This window comes from Dreissena polymorpha, chromosome 9 (genome assembly GCF_020536995.1).
Source record: "Dreissena polymorpha isolate Duluth1 chromosome 9, UMN_Dpol_1.0, whole genome shotgun sequence".
Classification (NCBI taxonomy): Eukaryota; Metazoa; Mollusca; class Bivalvia; order Myida; family Dreissenidae; genus Dreissena; species Dreissena polymorpha.
The window spans coordinates 71,386,101-71,405,856 of NC_068363.1; the positions used below are offsets into that span (position 1 = coordinate 71,386,101).

The following is a 19,756-nucleotide window of genomic DNA, read 5'->3' on the forward strand; positions in this document are numbered from 1 at the left end:
GTGCAAAGTCCCGAATTGAGATTACATTCCTTAAATGTGAGCTATTTATGTCGCTATGAAAGAGAAGCTCACTGACGTTACGATAGCTTATTATCTGGCAAGCAAGATTAAACTATAAAAATAAATACAATCTTTAATGTTATAGGTGTGGGTTAAATGTTATAGGCGTGACTTTGACACAGTCAGCATATTTAGCATACATTCACTGCTTGTAACTCAAGTAACATTGGGACCCCCATTTGTATTGACAGGACCCCTGAAAATTATTATTAACTACGAGTCCTAGGGACCCCTAAAATTTGACATGAATGTAAAACCCTGACAAGGGATACATATATATACAAGGGATACCACCGTCCGATTAGTTCAGTGGTTGGTTCAAGGACTTCTTACTACAAATATCGTACAGTGCCCTTGTATCGTGCAGGTCCTCTTATCAATAATTTAGTAAACATAAAGAACAAGGCTCCCTTTATAACCTTACATGCATGCGCTCCGAGAATATTGCTTAACTAACATCACTAAGCTTGAAAGTAATTACAAATACAACCAAAATGAGGAAAAACAGGTGTCATTGCATTTCAAAATCTTACTTCGACTAAAATAATCCAAATGTATACCTATTCCATAAATTGCATTGGTTGTCTACCTTACATTTCCACTTAAAATGTAAAGTAAAAGCAGAAGACTGCCCTAGTGTAAACACAACTCTTTTATTTATTTGATTTAATTCATAATATAAACTCTTTCACATTCTGGCAATTCTCAGAAAATTTGGAACTGTGCGTGCACACTGCACACTGTGTCAGATAATTTGCACTTGTTTAGTGGGAATACCCTGTCACAATTGGAAGTTTATTTCAGGGAATCTTAAAAGTCACATATATGCCATTTTTATTTGAAGAAATGTTGAACGTTTGTGTTCATGAAATTCTTGAGCACTTTTATGTGCCCATGTTACTCAAAAGAAGAATAACTGATAGAACAGAAAATTGTTACATTGTAAATAGAAGTTTTTTTTACAGAAAATTGTTACATTGTTAATAGAAGTTATAAAAAAATTAATTACTTTTTAAGTTTATATGAATGTGATAAGTGAATAAAGTTTTTAAGTTGACCAAATAACTATTGCAGTAGAGAATACTCCTTTAACGCTGTGACATCTCAATAATGGTCAGTGGTCACCATGACAGTAGTGAATGTTATTGCAGTAGCATATAGAACTATCAGCTTTTGGTGGTTAAACAGGATATTAATAAACAAATTTGACATGGTTTTAACATACAAACCATGGCATTTACCTGGTCCTGGGCTCTTGGAGATACATAGTTTCCATGCCTGCTAAGGGCGCAATTAAGAGCTTATTTGGTGGTTACTATAAAAGACAGGTGGGTTTTTATCCAGGGTACCTCAGTTCCCCTTACAGTGCAAGACCACATCAAATTTGAAATAAATAGCTAGCCTAGAACTTGCAGCTATATTAAAGAATTGTCCCCAGACATTTAAACATTGCTTATATTTAGTTCTGAAGGAGATGTCTCCCTTGCTAAAACAAAGTAAGAAATAGGCTGACAATATGGAAGTTAAGGTTGCTTAAAAGAGACATTATAATGTTCTTCAGTGGTTAAAATCTTCAATGTTGTTTAATTTATCGTTAAACAAGTTTCACAGCTGAAGTAACTTAATTTTGTTAAGTTAAACATGTATTAAATTCTTACTTTTTATACGCCCGTCTATGACGGGACGTATTATGGTATACCCCGCGTCCGTCTGTCCGTCTGTTAATGTCGTACGCTACGTCAAATATCCTTTGACAGATTTTCTTCAAATTTTAACACAATCTTAATATTGATAAACCCTGATCCCCTTTCGTTTTTGACGGAATTCTGAATTGTCGTTCCAGAGTTATGGGACTTTGTTCGTCAAAATTTCGTGATTTCATTGAATGTCCTACTGTAGCTCAAATATCCTTCGATGGATTTTTTTCAAATTTCAACACAATCTTAATATTGATAAACCCTGATCCCCTTTCGTTTTTGACGGAATTCTGAATTGTCGTTCCAGAGTTATGGGACTTTGTTCGTCAAAATTTCGTGATTTCATTGAATGTCCTACTGTAGCTCAAATATCCTTCGATAAATTTTTTTCAAATTTCAACACAATCTTAATATTGATAAACCCTGATCCCCTTTCGTTTTTGACGGAATTCTGAATTGTCGTTCCAGAGTTATGGGACTTTGTTCGTCAAAATTTCGTGATTTCATTGAATGTCCTACTGTAGCTCAAATATCCTTCGATGGATTTTTTTCAAATTTCAACACAATCTTAATATTGATAAACCCTGATCCCCTTTCGTTTTTGACGGAATTCTGAATTGTCGTTCCAGAGTTATGGGACTTTGTTCGTCAAAATTTCGTTATTTCATTGAATGTCCTACCGTAGCTCAAATATCCTTCGATGGATTTTTTTCAAATTTCAACACAATCTTAATATTGATAAAACCTGATCCCCTTTCGTTTTTGACGGAATTCTGAATTGTTGTTCCACAGTTATGGGACTTTGTTGAATGTCAAGGAGACGGCGCTCCATGCTCATGTTCTTATAAAATAAACCATGTATTCAAATACAAATAAACTGAAGTAAAAAAATGATTCAAAGGGTTATTTATTACCTTACTACTTCATTGGCGAACGACGGGCGTATCATGCGCTCATGGCGCAGCTCTTTATTTACATAATAATTATACATGTATTTAACAATCATACATAGCCCGTGCAAGATGTACATACTGATTTTGTAAATTTAAAAACTAAATCATTTTACATCATTATTGTATGTTTGTTTAAGTAAATTGAACTTGGCTTATTTAATTGAAGTTTGCATAAGTAATTAACCAAAGCACTTAGAAGGAAACTTGGGTACTAATGGGTCGAGTAAGTTGTAGAAATAAGACCAACCTTCCTAATATTCAAGTTCTTTGTAATAGAACTTTGTGCGCTACAAAAACAGGGAAAGTAATTATTGGTTTGCCATTTGCCCTGGCAAAATAGATTTTAGTCCTGGCAAGTCAATTTAAAAAAAAAACTGGCAGCCCAGCTGGGAAAGTAACTTTATTTTAAAGCTGAAAACAATTTCACACAAGTTTTCCTATCTTAAACAATTTCACACAAGTTTTCCTATCTCTATTGAAAATAAGCTAAAGCGTATACATGTAGATTCAATAGTTAAAGATTTAGGTCAATTTAATCAATTAATGAAATTCCATGGCATTAACCTGGTCCTGGGCTCATAGCTGTCTGGCTGGGCAACTAACATACTACATATTGTTGCAAATCTGGTCCGTCAAATGTCAGACGATGCTTTCTAACACAGAAAAATATTGTTGAACTGTTGTGTAAGACTAGAGATACAAACTGCTACATAATAGTTATACATGCTATTATATTATTGTTAAGGTGTGATCCAATTGTAGTTGTTTTTTACTGAGCAAGACCTTAGTGCAGCATTGATTTAGAAGATACTGTTACTTATTATTGTATTCTGCTGATAATGGTCCCCTTATTGTGACAACAGCAGGAGACCTTTACAAAGGAATTTAATATACCAGCGTTGGTGTTTTGTTTTAAACTTATAATAATTGATTGCGTAATGTTTGAAGAGCTTTTCAAGGATGCTACATGTAAAACAAAGGAATTGTGATAAAAATTCAGTACAAATATTATTCAGATTCAGCTACACCCCAAAGCTTATTCAGAGGACCCTACATACCAGTTACTCAGCCATGGGAGCATATGATGCTGAGTTCAGCAAGGCAAAAGAACGCCTCGGTGCTTTAAAAGAGGATCCTGGAAATGATGTGAAACTCAAAATATATGCACTCTTTAAACAGGTATATTCTGTATAGTAACTATTGATAAATTTGTTTAACCCTTTATCACTTAGATACGTATTTTTATACGCCCGTCTATGACGGGACGTATTATGGTATACCCCGCGTCTGTCCGTCCGTCCGTCTGTCCGTCCGTCTGTCCGTCCGTCCGTCCGTCTGTTAATGTCGTACGCTACGTCAAATATCCTTTGACAGATTTTCTTCAAATTTTAACACAATCTTAATATTGATAAACCCTGATCCCCTTTCGTTTTTGACGGAATTCTGAATTGTCGTTCCAGAGTTATGGGACTTTGTTCGTCAAAATTTCGTGATTTCATTGAATGTCCTACTGTAGCTCAAATATCCTTCGATGGATTTTTTTCAAATTTCAACACAATCTTAATATTGATAAACCCTGATCCCCTTTCGTTTTTGACGGAATTCTGAATTGTCGTTCCAGAGTTATGGGACTTTGTTTGTCAAAATTTCGTGATTTCATTGAATGTCCTACCGTAGCCGTCCGTCCGTCCGTCTGTTAATGTCGTACGCTACGTCAAATATCCTTTGACAGATTTTCTTCAAATTTTAACACAATCTTAATATTGATAAACCCTGATCCCCTTTCGTTTTTGACGGAATTCTGAATTGTCGTTCCAGAGTTATGGGACTTTGTTCGTCAAAATTTCGTGATTTCATTGAATGTCCTACTGTAGCTCAAATATCCTTCGATGGATTTTTTTTTTTTTTTTTTAGTATCCCTGAAAAATTGAACAAGGTGAGCTTTTTTCTATTCCGATTGTACACTACCACTTACCCATCTACATTTCTCTTTTATTATTGGTCAAAATATCTATAACAGGTTTACTTCAACTCCATATCCTCTAAAGAAATGCATACATATACTCAAAAAAAGATATGGTATGAATGTCAAGGAGACGGCGCTCCATGCTCATGTACTTATAAAATAAACCATGTATTCAAATACAAATAAACTGAAGTAAAAAAATGATTCAAAGGGTTATTTATTACCTTACTACTTCATTGGCGAACGACGGGCGTATCATGCGCTCATGGGGCAGCTCCTCAGTTACTCAATTGTTGTCCCTAAGAAAGTTAAATATAATTAAAGACCTTTCTTACTGTATTCAAGTTTTTAAGGCTTTATTTCCAACCCTTACATACTGATAAGCAGCAAACAGCATAAAACCTGAACAGACTGCGAGTTACATGCAGGCTGTTCTGGTTTTATGCTGTTTGCATATAGCCATTTTCACTTTGCTTCTGAGTGGGAAAAGGTTAATTAATTATTAATAATTCAATACATTCAAGACTCCTTATTTCCAGCATTTTCAAACATTGTATACTTGCAATGTTGTATAGATTTTGTTTAGATTTATTATGGTCTTAAGTTATTTAAATCATCCTATATTTTTTGACAGTGATCACAAATTAATTAATGTCATAATGTTTTTCATATTGTATTTTAAGGCGACAATTGGTAAATGCAATGCACCAAAGCCAGGGATGTTGGACATGGTAGGCAAATACAAATGGAATGCATGGAATGACCTGGGTAATATGTCTCAGGTAAAAACTGTTTGTGCTTAGAGAAACGTGAACAATCACATTTTCACACTTTTGGAATTGTGTTGCTTTAATGGTATAAAAAGTTTACTCCTATAAAGAAGCACACGTGTAACCTTAGAGGTAAACACCATTGTTTAATCATTCGTATGTGAAATTTATTTTACATATTTCTTTTGATTGCCATTACTAAAAACACACATACATGAGTTAATGACTTTCGATTTTTTTGATTTTTATGGTATTGTCATAGCCTGCTCGTCGTCCGATGTCAGTGTCGTGCTAAAACCTTAACATTTTGTTTAGGTTTTGAACATTGGCTCTAAAATCAAATTGATTCCACACCTTTAGTTGACTGTGATTATGGACAACATGACTGGATAAACAATATTTTTAAAGAGTGTTTAATATACTTTGCAGGATGAGGCACAGAAGCAATACATACAACTGGTAGACTCCCTGGCTGGGACTGAACCTCAGCCAAGCACCGACTCCCAGTCAAGGGCAGACAACAAGTACAAGACCCTTCTCGTCACTAATACAGCAGGGGTATTCAGCATAACGCTCAACAGACCAGCCAAGAAAAATGCCTTAAATATTCAGGTAACATACACATTTTTGGGGCCAAGTGCCAATATGGACCATAAAAATTACATTGAAATTATAAAGTTAACAATTAACTTCTTCATCTGATATTAAACAATGTGTTTTCTTAAACATTTCCCTAATGGTTTAAATATTTGTATAGACATGAAGGTTTGTACATAATACTGAAGAGATCTTAAAAATCAATAAACCCTGCAATTATTTGCTGATTTCTAGGGTGTTCACAAGCTTTTTTTTTACTATATAAATATAAGAAAACTGCCCCCCCCCCCCTCGGCAGCCATGTTAATTAACTGACCGAAACCATTTTCGAACTCAACTCTCATATCAAGGAAACAAATGTTCTGAACAAATTTCATGAAAATTGCCCACTGGCGGCCATGTTTTTTCACCGATCTGGACCGTTTTCGAACTTGCACGAGATATTAATAAAACCAATGTTTTGACCAACTTTCATGATGATTGGACAAAAATTGTGACTTCCAGAGTGTTTACAAGGTTTCTCTATAGCCAAATAAGGAAAACTGTCCCCCTCCCCCCCCCCCCAGCAGCCACGTTATTCAACTGACCGGAACCATTTTCGAACTCAACTCTCATATCAAGGCAACAAATGTTCTGACCAAATTTCATGAAAATTGGGCCAAAAATGTGACTTCTAGAGTGTTCACATGTTTTACTATATACATATAGAGAAAAATGCCCCGTCATCTGGTGGCCATGACTTTTCACCGATCAGGACCATTTTCGAACTCGTCAGAGATATCAATAAAACCAATGTTTTGACCAACTTTCATGATAATTGGGCAAAAATTGTGACTTCTAGAGTGTTTACAAGGTTTCTCTATAGCCAAATAAGGAAAACTGCCCCCCCCTGGCAGCCATGTTTTTCAACTGACCGGAACCATTTTCGAACTCAACTCTCATATCAAGGCAACAAATGTTCTGACCAAATTTCATGAAAATTTGGCCAAAAATGTGACTTCTAGAGTGTTCACATGTTTTCACTATATACATATAGAGAAAAATGCCCCGCCCACTGGCGGCCATGTTTTTTCATCGATCTGGACCATTTTCGAACTCTGCCGAGATATCAATAAAACCAATGTTTTGACCAATTTTCATAATGATTGGGCAAAAATTGTGACTTCTAGAGTGTTTACAAGGTTTCTCTATAGCCAAATAAGGAAAACTGCCCCCCCCCCCGGCAGCCATGTTATTCAACTGACCGGAACCATTTTTTAATTCAACACTCATATCAAGGAAACAAATGTTCTGACCAAATTTCATGAAAATTTTGCCAAAATGTGACTTCTAGAGTGTTCACATGTTTTCACGATATACATATAGAGAAAAATGCCCCGCCCACTGGCGGCCATGTTTTTTCATCGATCTGGGACCATTTTCGAACTCTGCCGAGCTATCAATAAAACCAATGTTTTGACCAACTTTCATGATGATTGGGCAAAAATTGTGACTTCTAGAGTGTTTACAAGGTTTCTCTATAGCCAAATAAGGAAAACTGCCCCCCCCCCCCCGGCAGCCATGTTATTCAACTGACAGGAACCATTTTTGAATTCAACACTCATATCAAGGAAACAAATGTTCTGACCAAATTTAATGAAAATTGGGCCAAAAATGTGACCTCTAGAGTGTTCACATGTTTTCACTATATACAAATAGGGAAAATGCCCCGCCCACTGGCGGCCATGTTTTTTCACCGATCTGGACCATTTTCGAACTCGTCCGAGATATCAATAAAACCAATGTTTTGACCAACTTTCATGATAATTGGGCAAAGATTGTAACTTCTATAGTGTTTACAAGGTGCTCTATAGCAAAATAAGGAAAACTGCCCCCCCCCCCACCCCCCCCCCCCCCCCGCCCTGGCAGCCATGTTTTTCAACTGACCAGAACCATTTACGAACTCAACTCTCATATCAAGGCAACAAATGTTCTGACCAAATTTCATGAAAATTGGGCCAAAAATGTGACTTCTAGAGTGTTAACATGTTTTCACGATATACATATAGAGAAAAATGCCCCGCCCACTGGCGGTCATGTTTTTTCATCGATCTGGACCGTTTTCGAACTTGTCCAAGATATCAATAAAACCAATGTTTTGACCAACTTTCATGATGATTGGGCAAAAATTGTGACTTCTAGAGTGTTTACAAGGTTTCTCTATAGCCAAATAAGGAAAACTGCCCCCCCCCCCCGGCAGCCATGTTATTCAACTGACAGGAACCATTTTCAAACTCAACTCTCATATCAAGGAAACAAATGTTCTGACCAAATTTCATGAAAATTTTGCCAAAAATGTGACTTCTAGAGTGTTCACATGTTTTCACTATATACATATAGAGAAAAATGCCCCACCCACTGGCGGCAATGTTTTTTCAACGATCTGGACCATTTTCGAACTTGTCCGAGATATCAATATAACCAATGTTTTGAACAACTTTCATGATGATTGGACAAAAATTGTGACTTTTAGAGTGTTTACAAGGTTTCTCTATAGCCAAATTAGGAAAACTGCCCCGCCCACTGGTGGCCATTTTTTTCAACTGACCGGAACCACTTTTGAACTCAACCAACATATCATTAAGGCAAACATTTTGACAAAGTTACATGAAGATTGGGCATGAAATGTGACTTCTACAGTGTTTACAAGGGCTTTCTTTTTTTTTACCTAGTGACCTAGTTATTGACCCGGCACACCCCAGTTTCGAACTCGGCCGAGATTTTATTGGGGCAAAGCTTTTGACCAAGTTTCATGAAGATGGGACAAGAAATGTGGCCTCTAGAGTGTTTATGAGCAAATGTTTACGGATGGACGAACATACGACGGACAAAGACCGGTCAGAAAAGCTCACCTGAGCAATCAGGTGAGCTAAAAAATAAGCTACAAGTCAGCACTGGATTTTTAACTACTGTGAAAATCTGTATCCTAAAACAATGACCTTGCTCCAATCTGCAGAACCTAAATTTGTTTAATGAAATCACAATGCTAGTACAACAAAATGCTTGCATTATTTTATTCAAGTTGATCTACATATATATGTAAAAAAAATGTTGCAAGTACCAGTAAACAAATTTGATGTAAGAAATCTAAAATTTTACTTTAAAAAAATAATAAAGAAAATGTTGGAAATTTCACTATTTGAAACTACAATTAAAAAAAACAACCTTTTTTTGTTCTCTCAGATGTATGAAGAACTCATAGCTGCCCTGAAGGAAGCTAGTGTGGACAATTCGGTTGTCATAGCAACTCTGACAGGTAATTATCAACTCAATTAGAAAAACTAATTTTCTGCATATTGACAAATCATGAGCAAGGAGTTTTTTTTGCAGCGTAAAGTAGCATCCATGTTTTTAATACTTCAAGCATAGGTCTTTTAAGAACCATCTTGAAAATATTTATTTTTTATAAAAATTTAAACAAGAATTTTAGTAAATCATTGAATGAATGAAGCTATGGTTTAATTGTATTTCTATATGAATAAGTTGATGATTAATGATTTGTTTTTCCTATTAAAAACAGGGGAAAATAATGCATGCGTAAAATTGGGAATAGGTCTATGAATGGAATGAACTCCGTTAATTCAAGATTTTTTAAAATGAAATTGTATTCTTAAGGCTCTTCATTTCATTAAGTTCTTTTCTTCCAATTTGTTGGGACCCAGGTGCTGGCGACTACTTCTGCAGTGGCAATGACCTCAGTAACTTCATGAACATTGACCCCAAGAACATAGAAGCCATGGCTGTGAAAGCGGGAGATTTATTGGAGTAAACACTGCTTTTGGATACATTTATGCAAAATACATGTTTGTTTTTTTGGTTTAAATTATATACTTATCAATACTCTTAGATTTATACCTACCCTGCTTGCATGTATATCATACTGTAACAGTTACTGTAGTTATAGTAAAAAACCTGATGAAAAACAAAATCATCATGGTCACTTTAATGATATTTTTTCACCCTTTTCAGGCGTTTTGTATCCGCATTTATAGACTTCCCAAAGCCTCTGATTGCCTTGATTAATGGCCCAGCAGTGGGGGTGTCAGTCACGGTACTGGGACTCTTTGATGCAGTGTATGCAAGTGATCGGGTATGTTATGTGGTATATAGGCTGACACTTTCTGCTTTTATTATACCCCCACAAACAAAGTTTAGGGGGGTATATGGGAGTGAACTTGTTTGTCGGTCGGTCGGTCGGTCTGTCGGTCAGTATTAAGTGTCCGCTCTCTAATTCAAGTAGTTTTCATCCGATCTTCACCAAACTTGGTCAGAAGTTGTATCTACATGATGTCTAGGCCAAGTTCGAACATGGGCCTTGCCGGGTCAAAAACTAGGTCACGGGGTCACTTAGTGCGTTTTAAACATTCAGCATGTTGTCTGCTCTCTAATTCAAGTAGTTTTCATCCGATCTTCACCAAACTTTGTCAGAAGTTGTATCTAGATGATCTTAAGGCCAAGATCGAACATGGGCCTTGGGTCAAAAACTAGGTCACGGGGTCACTTAGTGCGTTTTTAGCTCATCTATTTTTTGAAAAAAAAAAGAGCTACAGTGATGTGCCACAAGTGAACGTCAAAAAACTGAATGGCTGACGTCAACAATAAATGTGCTTAATAAAACAAAGCGGTTTAAACATATTAAACATCAACCATTTACCTTAATATTTGGTTATATAGCCTTTCGATTTTATTACACTCTGTATTCTCCTTGGTAAACTGGAATACAAGTTTCTAATATATTCAACAGGAATGTTTATGAAAACCTTATTGTCGGTCCCGATATCAACTTTGCACTCGTCACTGAAGATCACCCTTTTCCAGTAATGGCCTACAGTCCTCCTTCTGTTTGTTCTGCACCAGTTTACGCGATTCTTCCGGTTGATTTCTCGAATTCGAATCTGTTTTACAACTACACGCCTGTGATATCCTTCACTATACAATTTCCTCTGTACGGTTCGTCTGGAAACTGTGTCGTTCCTATTGTGATTGAAATATCCAGTTATGTCCGATAAAGTTCTTTTCCTGTTTTGTTTTACGATCCGCAACAATGCCCGACTTTCACGTTCATTTATTTTTGTCGGGGCTCCTTTTCTCGGTAAGTTTTCAACACTATTCCGTGCGCAAAATCTATTTATAATCCCAGCTATTGTAGTCCGTGGTATGCCTAATCTTTGGGAAATTTCTGTTTGTCGAAGACCTGATTGAAACAATGAAACAACAGCCGTTTTCGTGTCAGGGGTGAGTTCTTTCCTTTCACCTACCATGACTGTTTATAACACGATTTCGACTGCAGATTACGTCATATTCTAGATATAAATACGTCATGATGATGTCACGAAGCATAGAAAAATAATTGATTATAGGAAGGGATATAACCCTTACATTTTTATTTCATTTGAACGTTGTATATTTACTGCCCTTACCAATGCAGCCATTACTCAAAACGTTATGACGTTCACTTATGGCACAAGTCTGTATTGTCATCACCTTGGTGTCGGTGTCCGATTAAGTTTTGCGTTTAGGTACACTTTTCTCATAAAGTATCAATGCTATTGCATTCAAACTTGGTACACATATTTACTATCATGAGGTGACTGGGAAGGCAAAGTCAGATAATTCTGGCTTGCATTTTGACAGAATTATGTGCCCTTTTTATACTTAGAAAATTGAAAATTTTGGTTAAGTTTTGTGTTTAGGTCCATTTTATTCCGTAAGTATCAAAGCTTCATACTTGCAACACTTACTAACTATCATAAGGGGACTGTGCAGGCAAAGTTATGTAACTCTGACTGGCATTTCGACAGAATTATGTGCCCTTTTTATACTTAGAAAATTGAAAATTTGGTTAAGTTTCGTGTTTAGGTCAATTTTTTTCCTAAAGTATCAAAGCCATTGCTTTCATACTTGCAACACTTACTAACTATCATAAGGGGACTGTGCAGGCAAAGTTATGTAACTCTGACTGGCATTTTGACGGAATTATGTGCCCTTTTTATACTTAGAAAATTGAAAATTTGGTTAAGTTTTGTGTTTAGGTCCACTTTTTTCCTAAAGCATCAAAGCCATTGCTTTCATACTTGCAACACTTACTAACTATCGTAAGGGGACTGTGCAGGCAAAGTTGTGTAACTCTGACTGGCATTTTGACAGAATTATGTGCCCTTTTTATACTTAGAAAATTGAAAATTTGGTTAAGTTTTGTGTTTAGGTCCACTTTTTTCCTAAAGTATCAAAGCCATTGCTTTCATACCTGCAACACTTACTAACTATCATAAGGGGACTGTGCAGGCAAAGTTATGTAACTTTGACTGGCATTTTGACGGAATTATGGGCCCTTTATACTTGAAAATTTGGTAAAGTTTTGTGTTTTGGTCCACTTTACCCCTAAAGTATCATAGATATTGCTTTCATACTTGGAACACTCGCAAACTATCATTAGGGGACAGTAAAGGACAAGTTGCATAACTCTGGTTGTCATTTTTACCGAAATATGGCCCTTTTTTGACTTAGTTACTTTGAATATATGGTTACATTTTGTGTTAAGATTCACTTTACTTCTAAAGTATCAAGGCTATTGCTTTTAAACTTTAAATACTTTCATGCTATCATGAGGGTACTGTACCTGGCAAATGAATTTTACCTTGACCTTTGAATGACCTTGACTCTCAAGGTCAAATTATTAAATTTTGATAAAATTGCCATTACTTCTTTATTTATGATTTGATTCGATTGATACTTTGACAAAAAACTCTTACCTGACATTCCACAATGGACTCCGTCCAAACCATCCTCCTCCCCCCCCTCAATCCCCCCAATGATTTTTTTTTTATTAAAGATCATCTAATAAATGACCACCACACCCTTACACTATACCCACCCCCACCCCAAAATAATAATTATTATGCTCCCAGTAGGGTAGCATATAGCAGTTGAGCTGTCCGTCAGTATGTCAGTCCGAAAAAAGCTTTAACATTGGCCATTACTTTTTCACTTTTTAAGATAGCAACTTGATATTTGGCATGCATGTGTATCTCATGAAGCTGCACATTTTGAGTGGTGAAAGGTCAAGGTCATCCTTCAAGGTCAAATCTATGGTGTCTGTCTGTCCGAAAACTTATACATTGGCCATAACTTTTTCAATATTGAAGATAGCAACTTTATATTTGGCATGCATGTGTATCTCATGGAGCTTACATTTTGAGTGGTGAAAGGTGAAGGTCATCCTTCAAGGTCAAATGTCAAATATATGGCCTCTGTCTGTCCGAAAACTTTAACATTGGCCATAACTTTTTTAATATTGAAGATAGCAACTTGATATTTGGCATGCATGTGTATCTCATGAAGCTGCACATTTTGAGTGTGGAAGTTTAAGGTCAAGGTTATCCTTCAAGGTCATCCTTCAAGGTCAAAAAAAATAAAAAAATAAAAGCAGCGTTCTCATGAAGCTGCACATTTTGAGTGGTGGAAGTTCAAGGTCATCCTTCAATGTCAAGGTCATCCTTCAAGGTCAAAGGTCAAAAAACAAATATAAAATTTCAAAGCGGCATTATCATGAAGCTGCACATTTTGAGTGGTGAAAGGTCAAGGTCATCTTTCAAGGTCAAGGTCATCCTTCAAGGTCAAAGGTAAAAAAAAATCAAAGCGGCGTTATCATGAAGCTGCACATTTTGAGTGGTGTAGGGTCAAGGTCACCCTTGAAGGTCAAGGTCATCCTTCAAGGTCAAAGGTCAAACAAGATATTTAAAAAATCAAAGTGGCATTATCATGAAGCTGCACATTCTGAGTGGTGGAAGTTCAAGGTCAAGGTCATCCTTCAAGGTCAAAAAAATAAATACAAAATTTCAAAGCGGCGTTCTCATGAAGCTTCGCATTTTGAGTGGTGGAAGTTCAAGGTCAAGGTCATCCTTCAAGGTCAAGGTCATCTTTCAAGGTCAAAGGTAAAAAAAACACAAAAAAACAAAGTGGCGTCTTCATGAAGCTGCACATTTTGAGTGGTGGAAGGTCAAGGTAATTCTTCAAGGTCAAGGTCATCCCTCAAGGTCAAAGGTAAACAAATAATAATCTTTAAGCGGCGTTATCATGAAGCTGCACATTTTGAGTGGTATAAGTTCAAGGTCATCCTTAAAGCTCAAGGTCATCCTTCAAGGTCAAATGTCAAAAAATAATATTTCAAAGCGGCCTTCTCATAAAGCTGCACATTTTGAGTGGTGGAAGTTTAAGGTCAAGGTCATCCTTCAAGGTCAAAGAGAAAAAAATAAATAAAATAATTTCAAAGCGGCGCAATAGGGGGCATTGTGTTTCTGATAAACACATCTCTTGTTTTTTTTTCTAACATGGTTAAAAAACACAAATATTTATTTTTATTATTTTATTCTTGAAATACCGTCCAACCATCCCACACAAGAACCTCCCCCCCCCCCCCTAATTTTTTTTATTTTTTTGCATTTTCAGAAGATAATGTAATAAATGACCACAACCCCACACTATACACCCCTCTCCACTCCACCACTCTATCCTTTGTGATTGAAATTGAGATAGGTCCCTACACCTTTAAAAAGAAAAATAGATGAGCGGTCTGAACCCGCAAAGCGGTGCTCTTGTTTAACATTCAGCATGGTGTCCTCTCTCTTATTCAAGTAGTTTTCATCAGATCTTCACCAAACTTGTTCAGAAGTTTTAGCTAGACGATCTGAAGGCCAAGTTCGAACATGGGCCATGCCAGATCAAAAACTAGGTCACAGGGTCACTTAGTACGTTTTACACATTGAGCATGGTGTCTGCTCTCTATTTCAAGAAGTTTAAACTTTCTGCTTTTATGGTATTTTTAGTTTCAAGGAAGTCCCTCCTTACCCAAAATCAAGTTTAGGCGGAAAGTGTCGTCCCTGATTAGACTGTGCAGACACCACCACCAGCATGGATTACTTTTTTCTGTGTGCAATCTTATACAAATTCTTGTTAATATGGATTCTAATGCAGATGTTGTTGAATTTTGAGTTGTCTTTTAATTTCAATACAATTATTTGTAATGCTTACTAACACTATGTAATCAACGGCTTTCAAAACACATTTTAACATGGATTATGGTGCCTGCAATAAAGAAAGAAACAAAGAAAGGAAGCAATTCCGAAAGGCTGAATTTTTATGTCCCCCACCACCATAGTGGGGGACATATTGTTTTTTCCCTGTCTGTTGGTTGGTTGGTTTGTTTGTTTGTGCAAACTTTATTATTTGCCATAACTTTTGCAATATTGAAAAAAGCAACTTGATATTTGGCATGCATGTGTATCTCATGGAGCTGCACATTTTGAGTGGTGAAAGGTCAAGGTCATCTTTCAATGTCAAAGGTCAAATAAATATGGGGACATAGTGTTTCACAAACACATCCCTTGTTATATTTACTTCTTAACTGCTGTCTTAAAACATTTATATTAGTCACTACCTGGAAAAATGGGCCTTTGTGCAGGTTGGTAAAGTGTCGTCCCAGATCAGGAACTACACTTTCTAACTGGATTTTAGCTAAGAAGAGACTTCCTTTTAAACAACAGGAAAATTTGTTTAATTGATAGTCCCACCTTCTTTTCATTCATATAGATCTATATGTATACTTCTCTGAAGTTTCATGTTGACATCTAATATAGTTTCTGAGATATAGCCCTAAAAAGTTTGTGACAGATGGACGGACTGGTGGACAGACTGTAAGACAGATGGACAACACCAAAACTATATCCCTCCACCTTTTGCAAGGGATAATAAATACAACTAGAGCTTTGTCACAGACGTGACGAATACCCCCACATGCTGCATTGACACATAATATTTTGCATTTCGTCTTCACAAAAAACAGCAAAAACCATGCTCAATTTTTAAAACGCACTAAGTGACCCTTGACCTAGTTTTTTACCCAGAAGGGCCCATGTTCTAAATTTGCCTTAAGATCATCTCCATTAAACTTCTGACCAAGTTTGGTGAGGATTGGATGAAAACTACTTGAATTAGAGAGCGAATTGCTGAATATTAAAAAACGCACTAAGTGACCCAGTGACCAAGTTTTAGGCTTGGAATGGCCCATGTTAAAACTTGTCCTAGAGATCATTTAGATAAAACTGGTAACCAAGTTTGGTGAGGATTGGATGAAAACTACTTGAATTAGAGAGCGGACAATATGGTGAGGTTTAAAACGCACTAAGATACCCCATGACCTAGTTGTTGACCTGGCATGACCCATATTCAAACTTGACCTAGACATCATCTAGATACAACTTCTGACCAAGTTTGGTGATGATTGGATGAAAACTACTTGAATTAGAGAGGGGACAACATTGTGATGTTTAAAACGCACTAAGTGACCCCGTGACCTTGTTTTTGACCCGGCATGACCCATATTCAAACTGGCCCTAGACATTATCAAGATACAACTTCTGACCAATTTTGGTGAAGATTGGATAAAAACTACTTGAATTAGAGAGCGGATAACATGGTGAGGTTTTAAACACACTAAGTGACCCCGTGACCTAGTTTTTGACCCGGCATGGCCCATGTTCGAACTTGACCTACACATCATCTAGTTACAACTTCTGACCACGTGTGGTGAAGATCGGATTTAAACTTCTCAGTTTTCTCAGAACACGACACAAATAACAATAAAAACCTTATTTCCATACATGCTAATCCTTTCTAGCTCAGGAGCAAATCGCAAACAGCTTTATACAACCAGCATAAAACCAATACAACCTGTTCAGCTTAATACAACCAGCATAAAACCAATACAACCTGTTCAGCTTTATACAACCAGCATAAAACCAATACAACCTGTTCAGCGCGCACAACCAGCAAAAAACCAATACAACCTGTTCAGCTTTATACAACCAGCATAAAACCAATACAACCTGTTCAGCGTGCACAACCAGCATAAAACCAATACAACCTGTTCAGCTTTATACAACCAGCATAAAACCAATACAACCTGTTCAGCGCGCACAACCAGCATAAAACCAATACAACCTGTTCAGCTTTATACAACCAGCATAAAACCAATACAACCTGTTCAGCTTTATACAACCAGCATAAAACCAATACAACCTGTTCAGCTTTATACAACCAGCATAAAACCAATACAACCTGTTCAGCTTTATACAACCAGCATAAAACCAATACAACCTGTTCAGCTTTATACAACCAGCATAAACCAATACAACCTGTTCAGGTTTCATGTTGTTAGCAGCTCATCAGTATCTTGAGTTGGAAATGAAGCCTGTACAATTTTTATCTTGTAACAAAGGTCTTTTTTTTAATTTGATTTTCTAAGGGACTACAACTGCGTCAAACTGCTTATGTGAGTGGTAAATAACTGTGCAACCAGCACAAAACCAGAACAGACTGCAAGTAACTCAGAGTTACTTGCAGTCTGTTAAGATTTTATGCTGTTTGGTGCTTGTTAGCATTTTCTTAGGGCTTACAAACGTCTGGAAGTGCTTAACTCAGTGGTAACAGTTAAATTTTCTTGTTTCACAGGCAACGTTCCACACACCTTTCTCTCAGCTGGGCCAGTCCCCTGAGGGTTGCTCCTCATACACATTCCCGCGGCTAATGGGCCCAGCTAAGGCCAATGAGATGCTTCTCTTTAATAAGAAGATCTCCGCTGCAGAGGCCTTTAGCAGGAACCTTGTCACCTCTGTGATACCTGACGATGTGTTTGCCAAGGAAACTCAAGCAAAGATTGACACAATTTCCAAGCTGCCCAGGGAGGTAATTTATAGCTTAAATATTTAAGAGCCTTTATTAGTGTTGGGTGTTACTTATTTTTAAAAGTGCTCACTATGATTTGGAATTCAAATACATTTCTGAGCCATGTATAAGAATCCAATACATTTCTGAGCCATGTATTAGAATAAGTCGGGAGCATTTCCACTTTAGTGGTTCCAGGAAAAAAAAGTCATGTATTTTACTTTACTAAGGGCCTAGTGGCTATATAGAGAGCTAGTCACTGGTGTGGCAGTTATGAACAAGTTAGCTAAAATGCAATAAAAAAATGAAAATCATAATTTTTGTTGAAAGCTTAATATTTTGTAATACAGACACAAAATATTAGCCTAAATCTTTATATTTTGTGCAACTCACACTTATGAAATGGCACAATTTTTAATAATTGTTGGGAATGTTTCCTTCTGAACCAATCCTTCTCAATACCTTCTCTAATTATCAAAAGAATGATAAACCTTAACACTTCAACTAAAGTAATTATTTTTAATAAAAGATGATAAATGTACAGAGGAGTATATAGTAAACTGATTTCCTCAGCTGCCCATTTGCAAAGTGAAAGAAAAAGTCTTGTAGCTGTAAACCATGAAGCAAAAGTAATTGTTTATTAGCGTACTCAATTAATTGGTTGGAGCAGCCAGCACAACCCGCTTTATTTAAGTGTGGTTCTTTTTTAATGCTTTTTCTGTCATTTATATTCTATTTTAATAAACTTATTATGTTGCCTCCTCATTTTAGAGTATGAGCTACTCAAAGGTGTTGATCAGAAACGCGGAGAAGGCCACACTTCACTCTGTGAACAAGGAAGAGTGCCGTGTTCTGATTGGTCGTTGGCAGTCCCAGGAATGCATGAACGCCATTATGAGCTTCTTCTCCAGTAAAACAGCCAAGTTATAGTCATTTGAAATGGTGATCAGTGTTTGACAAAAACTTAGGGAAAGATCTTGGACCAAAAATGGTAAAAGGTGTTACTATATTAGTCTAGAGGGAATTCAGTTCAGTTTGTTTACATGCTAAAACAAAATTTGAAGATTTGCCAAGTTGTAGTCATGGGAACGCTAATCAGTATTTGAAACAAGCTTGGCAAAAGATCTTGGACTGAAAATGTTGCTAGTTGTGCCAAATGGGTCTGGATAATAAGTCAGTGCTTTAACGTGTTAAATGAAAGTTGGAGTATTTGCTTAAATTATATTAAATATCAAAATACATGATGTGGGCTGTTTTGTGAAAAGGGGGTGTAATGAATGTGCGTAAAGTGTCGTCCCAGATTAGCCTGTGCATATCGCAGTTCCGCTTTTATGGCATTTTTTGTTTACATAAATTCTCTTCTTTGCAAAAATCCAGTTAAGGTGAAGTGTGTTCCTGATTAGCCTGTGTGGACTGCCCAGGCTAATCTTGGATGAAACTAAATGCACATGCATTATACACCCTTTTCACAGAGCACTCCTCACGTGTATGTTTCCCTAGAGGAGAGCTGGAGGGACCAAAAAAGGGCCAGCACATGATTTTCCCTTCATAACTTTATGTTAATTACATGTTTTGTTTGTTAATAATGTTGTGTTATTGTAAATTTAAGATAATTGACAAAAATAATGTATGTTTATCTAGTTTTATAAATGCAGATGCAATTATGTGCATGTTTCGTTTCATTTGACGTTTACATAATTTTACCTAAAATGAACAGAACTAATGCAAAGATGTGAATATTGACCAAATAAGTGGGGGCTATATTGATTTGCATCTTAGGAAAGTTTCATCCCTCGTAACAGCAAAACTTTTTGAGTACGTTGGACTTTTTCGCTGTTTCAACAGCTTTTTTGTCACATGGTCCGTTTGTCATCTCACACTTTTCCGGGGATAGCTGGTTAACCAGTATTAAGTGCTCACACTTATTCCAGTAACTGACAATTTCCAAGCCTG

At 36.6% G+C, this 19,756-nt stretch overlaps 1 protein-coding gene and 1 long non-coding RNA gene across 4 annotated transcripts in view; one reads left to right on the forward strand and one right to left on the reverse strand.

Annotated features, from left to right (window-relative positions):
- Positions 1-19,467, forward strand: part of LOC127844507 (enoyl-CoA delta isomerase 2-like) — a 20,333-nt gene extending 866 nt beyond the window's left edge. For all 3 annotated transcript variants that reach the window (XM_052374774.1, XM_052374775.1, XM_052374776.1), the window contains exons 2-9: positions 3,727-3,889; positions 5,360-5,458; positions 5,876-6,058; positions 9,266-9,338; positions 9,745-9,847; positions 10,052-10,172; positions 17,591-17,824; positions 18,575-19,467. In XM_052374774.1, the coding sequence (XP_052230734.1) occupies positions 3,727-3,889; positions 5,360-5,458; positions 5,876-6,058; positions 9,266-9,338; positions 9,745-9,847; positions 10,052-10,172; positions 17,591-17,824; positions 18,575-18,733 (1,135 nt within the window). In that variant the 3' untranslated portion in view covers positions 18,734-19,467. The remainder of the gene's footprint in view (positions 1-3,726; positions 3,890-5,359; positions 5,459-5,875; positions 6,059-9,265; positions 9,339-9,744; positions 9,848-10,051; positions 10,173-17,590; positions 17,825-18,574) is intronic.
- On the reverse strand, positions 1,733-2,727 carry LOC127844510 (uncharacterized). The gene is made up of 2 exons (XR_008032776.1): positions 2,503-2,727; positions 1,733-2,341 (listed from the first exon to the last, which is right to left on the reverse strand). It is a non-coding gene; the product is annotated as an uncharacterized LOC127844510 (long non-coding RNA).
- Positions 19,468-19,756: the final 289 nt, after the last annotated feature.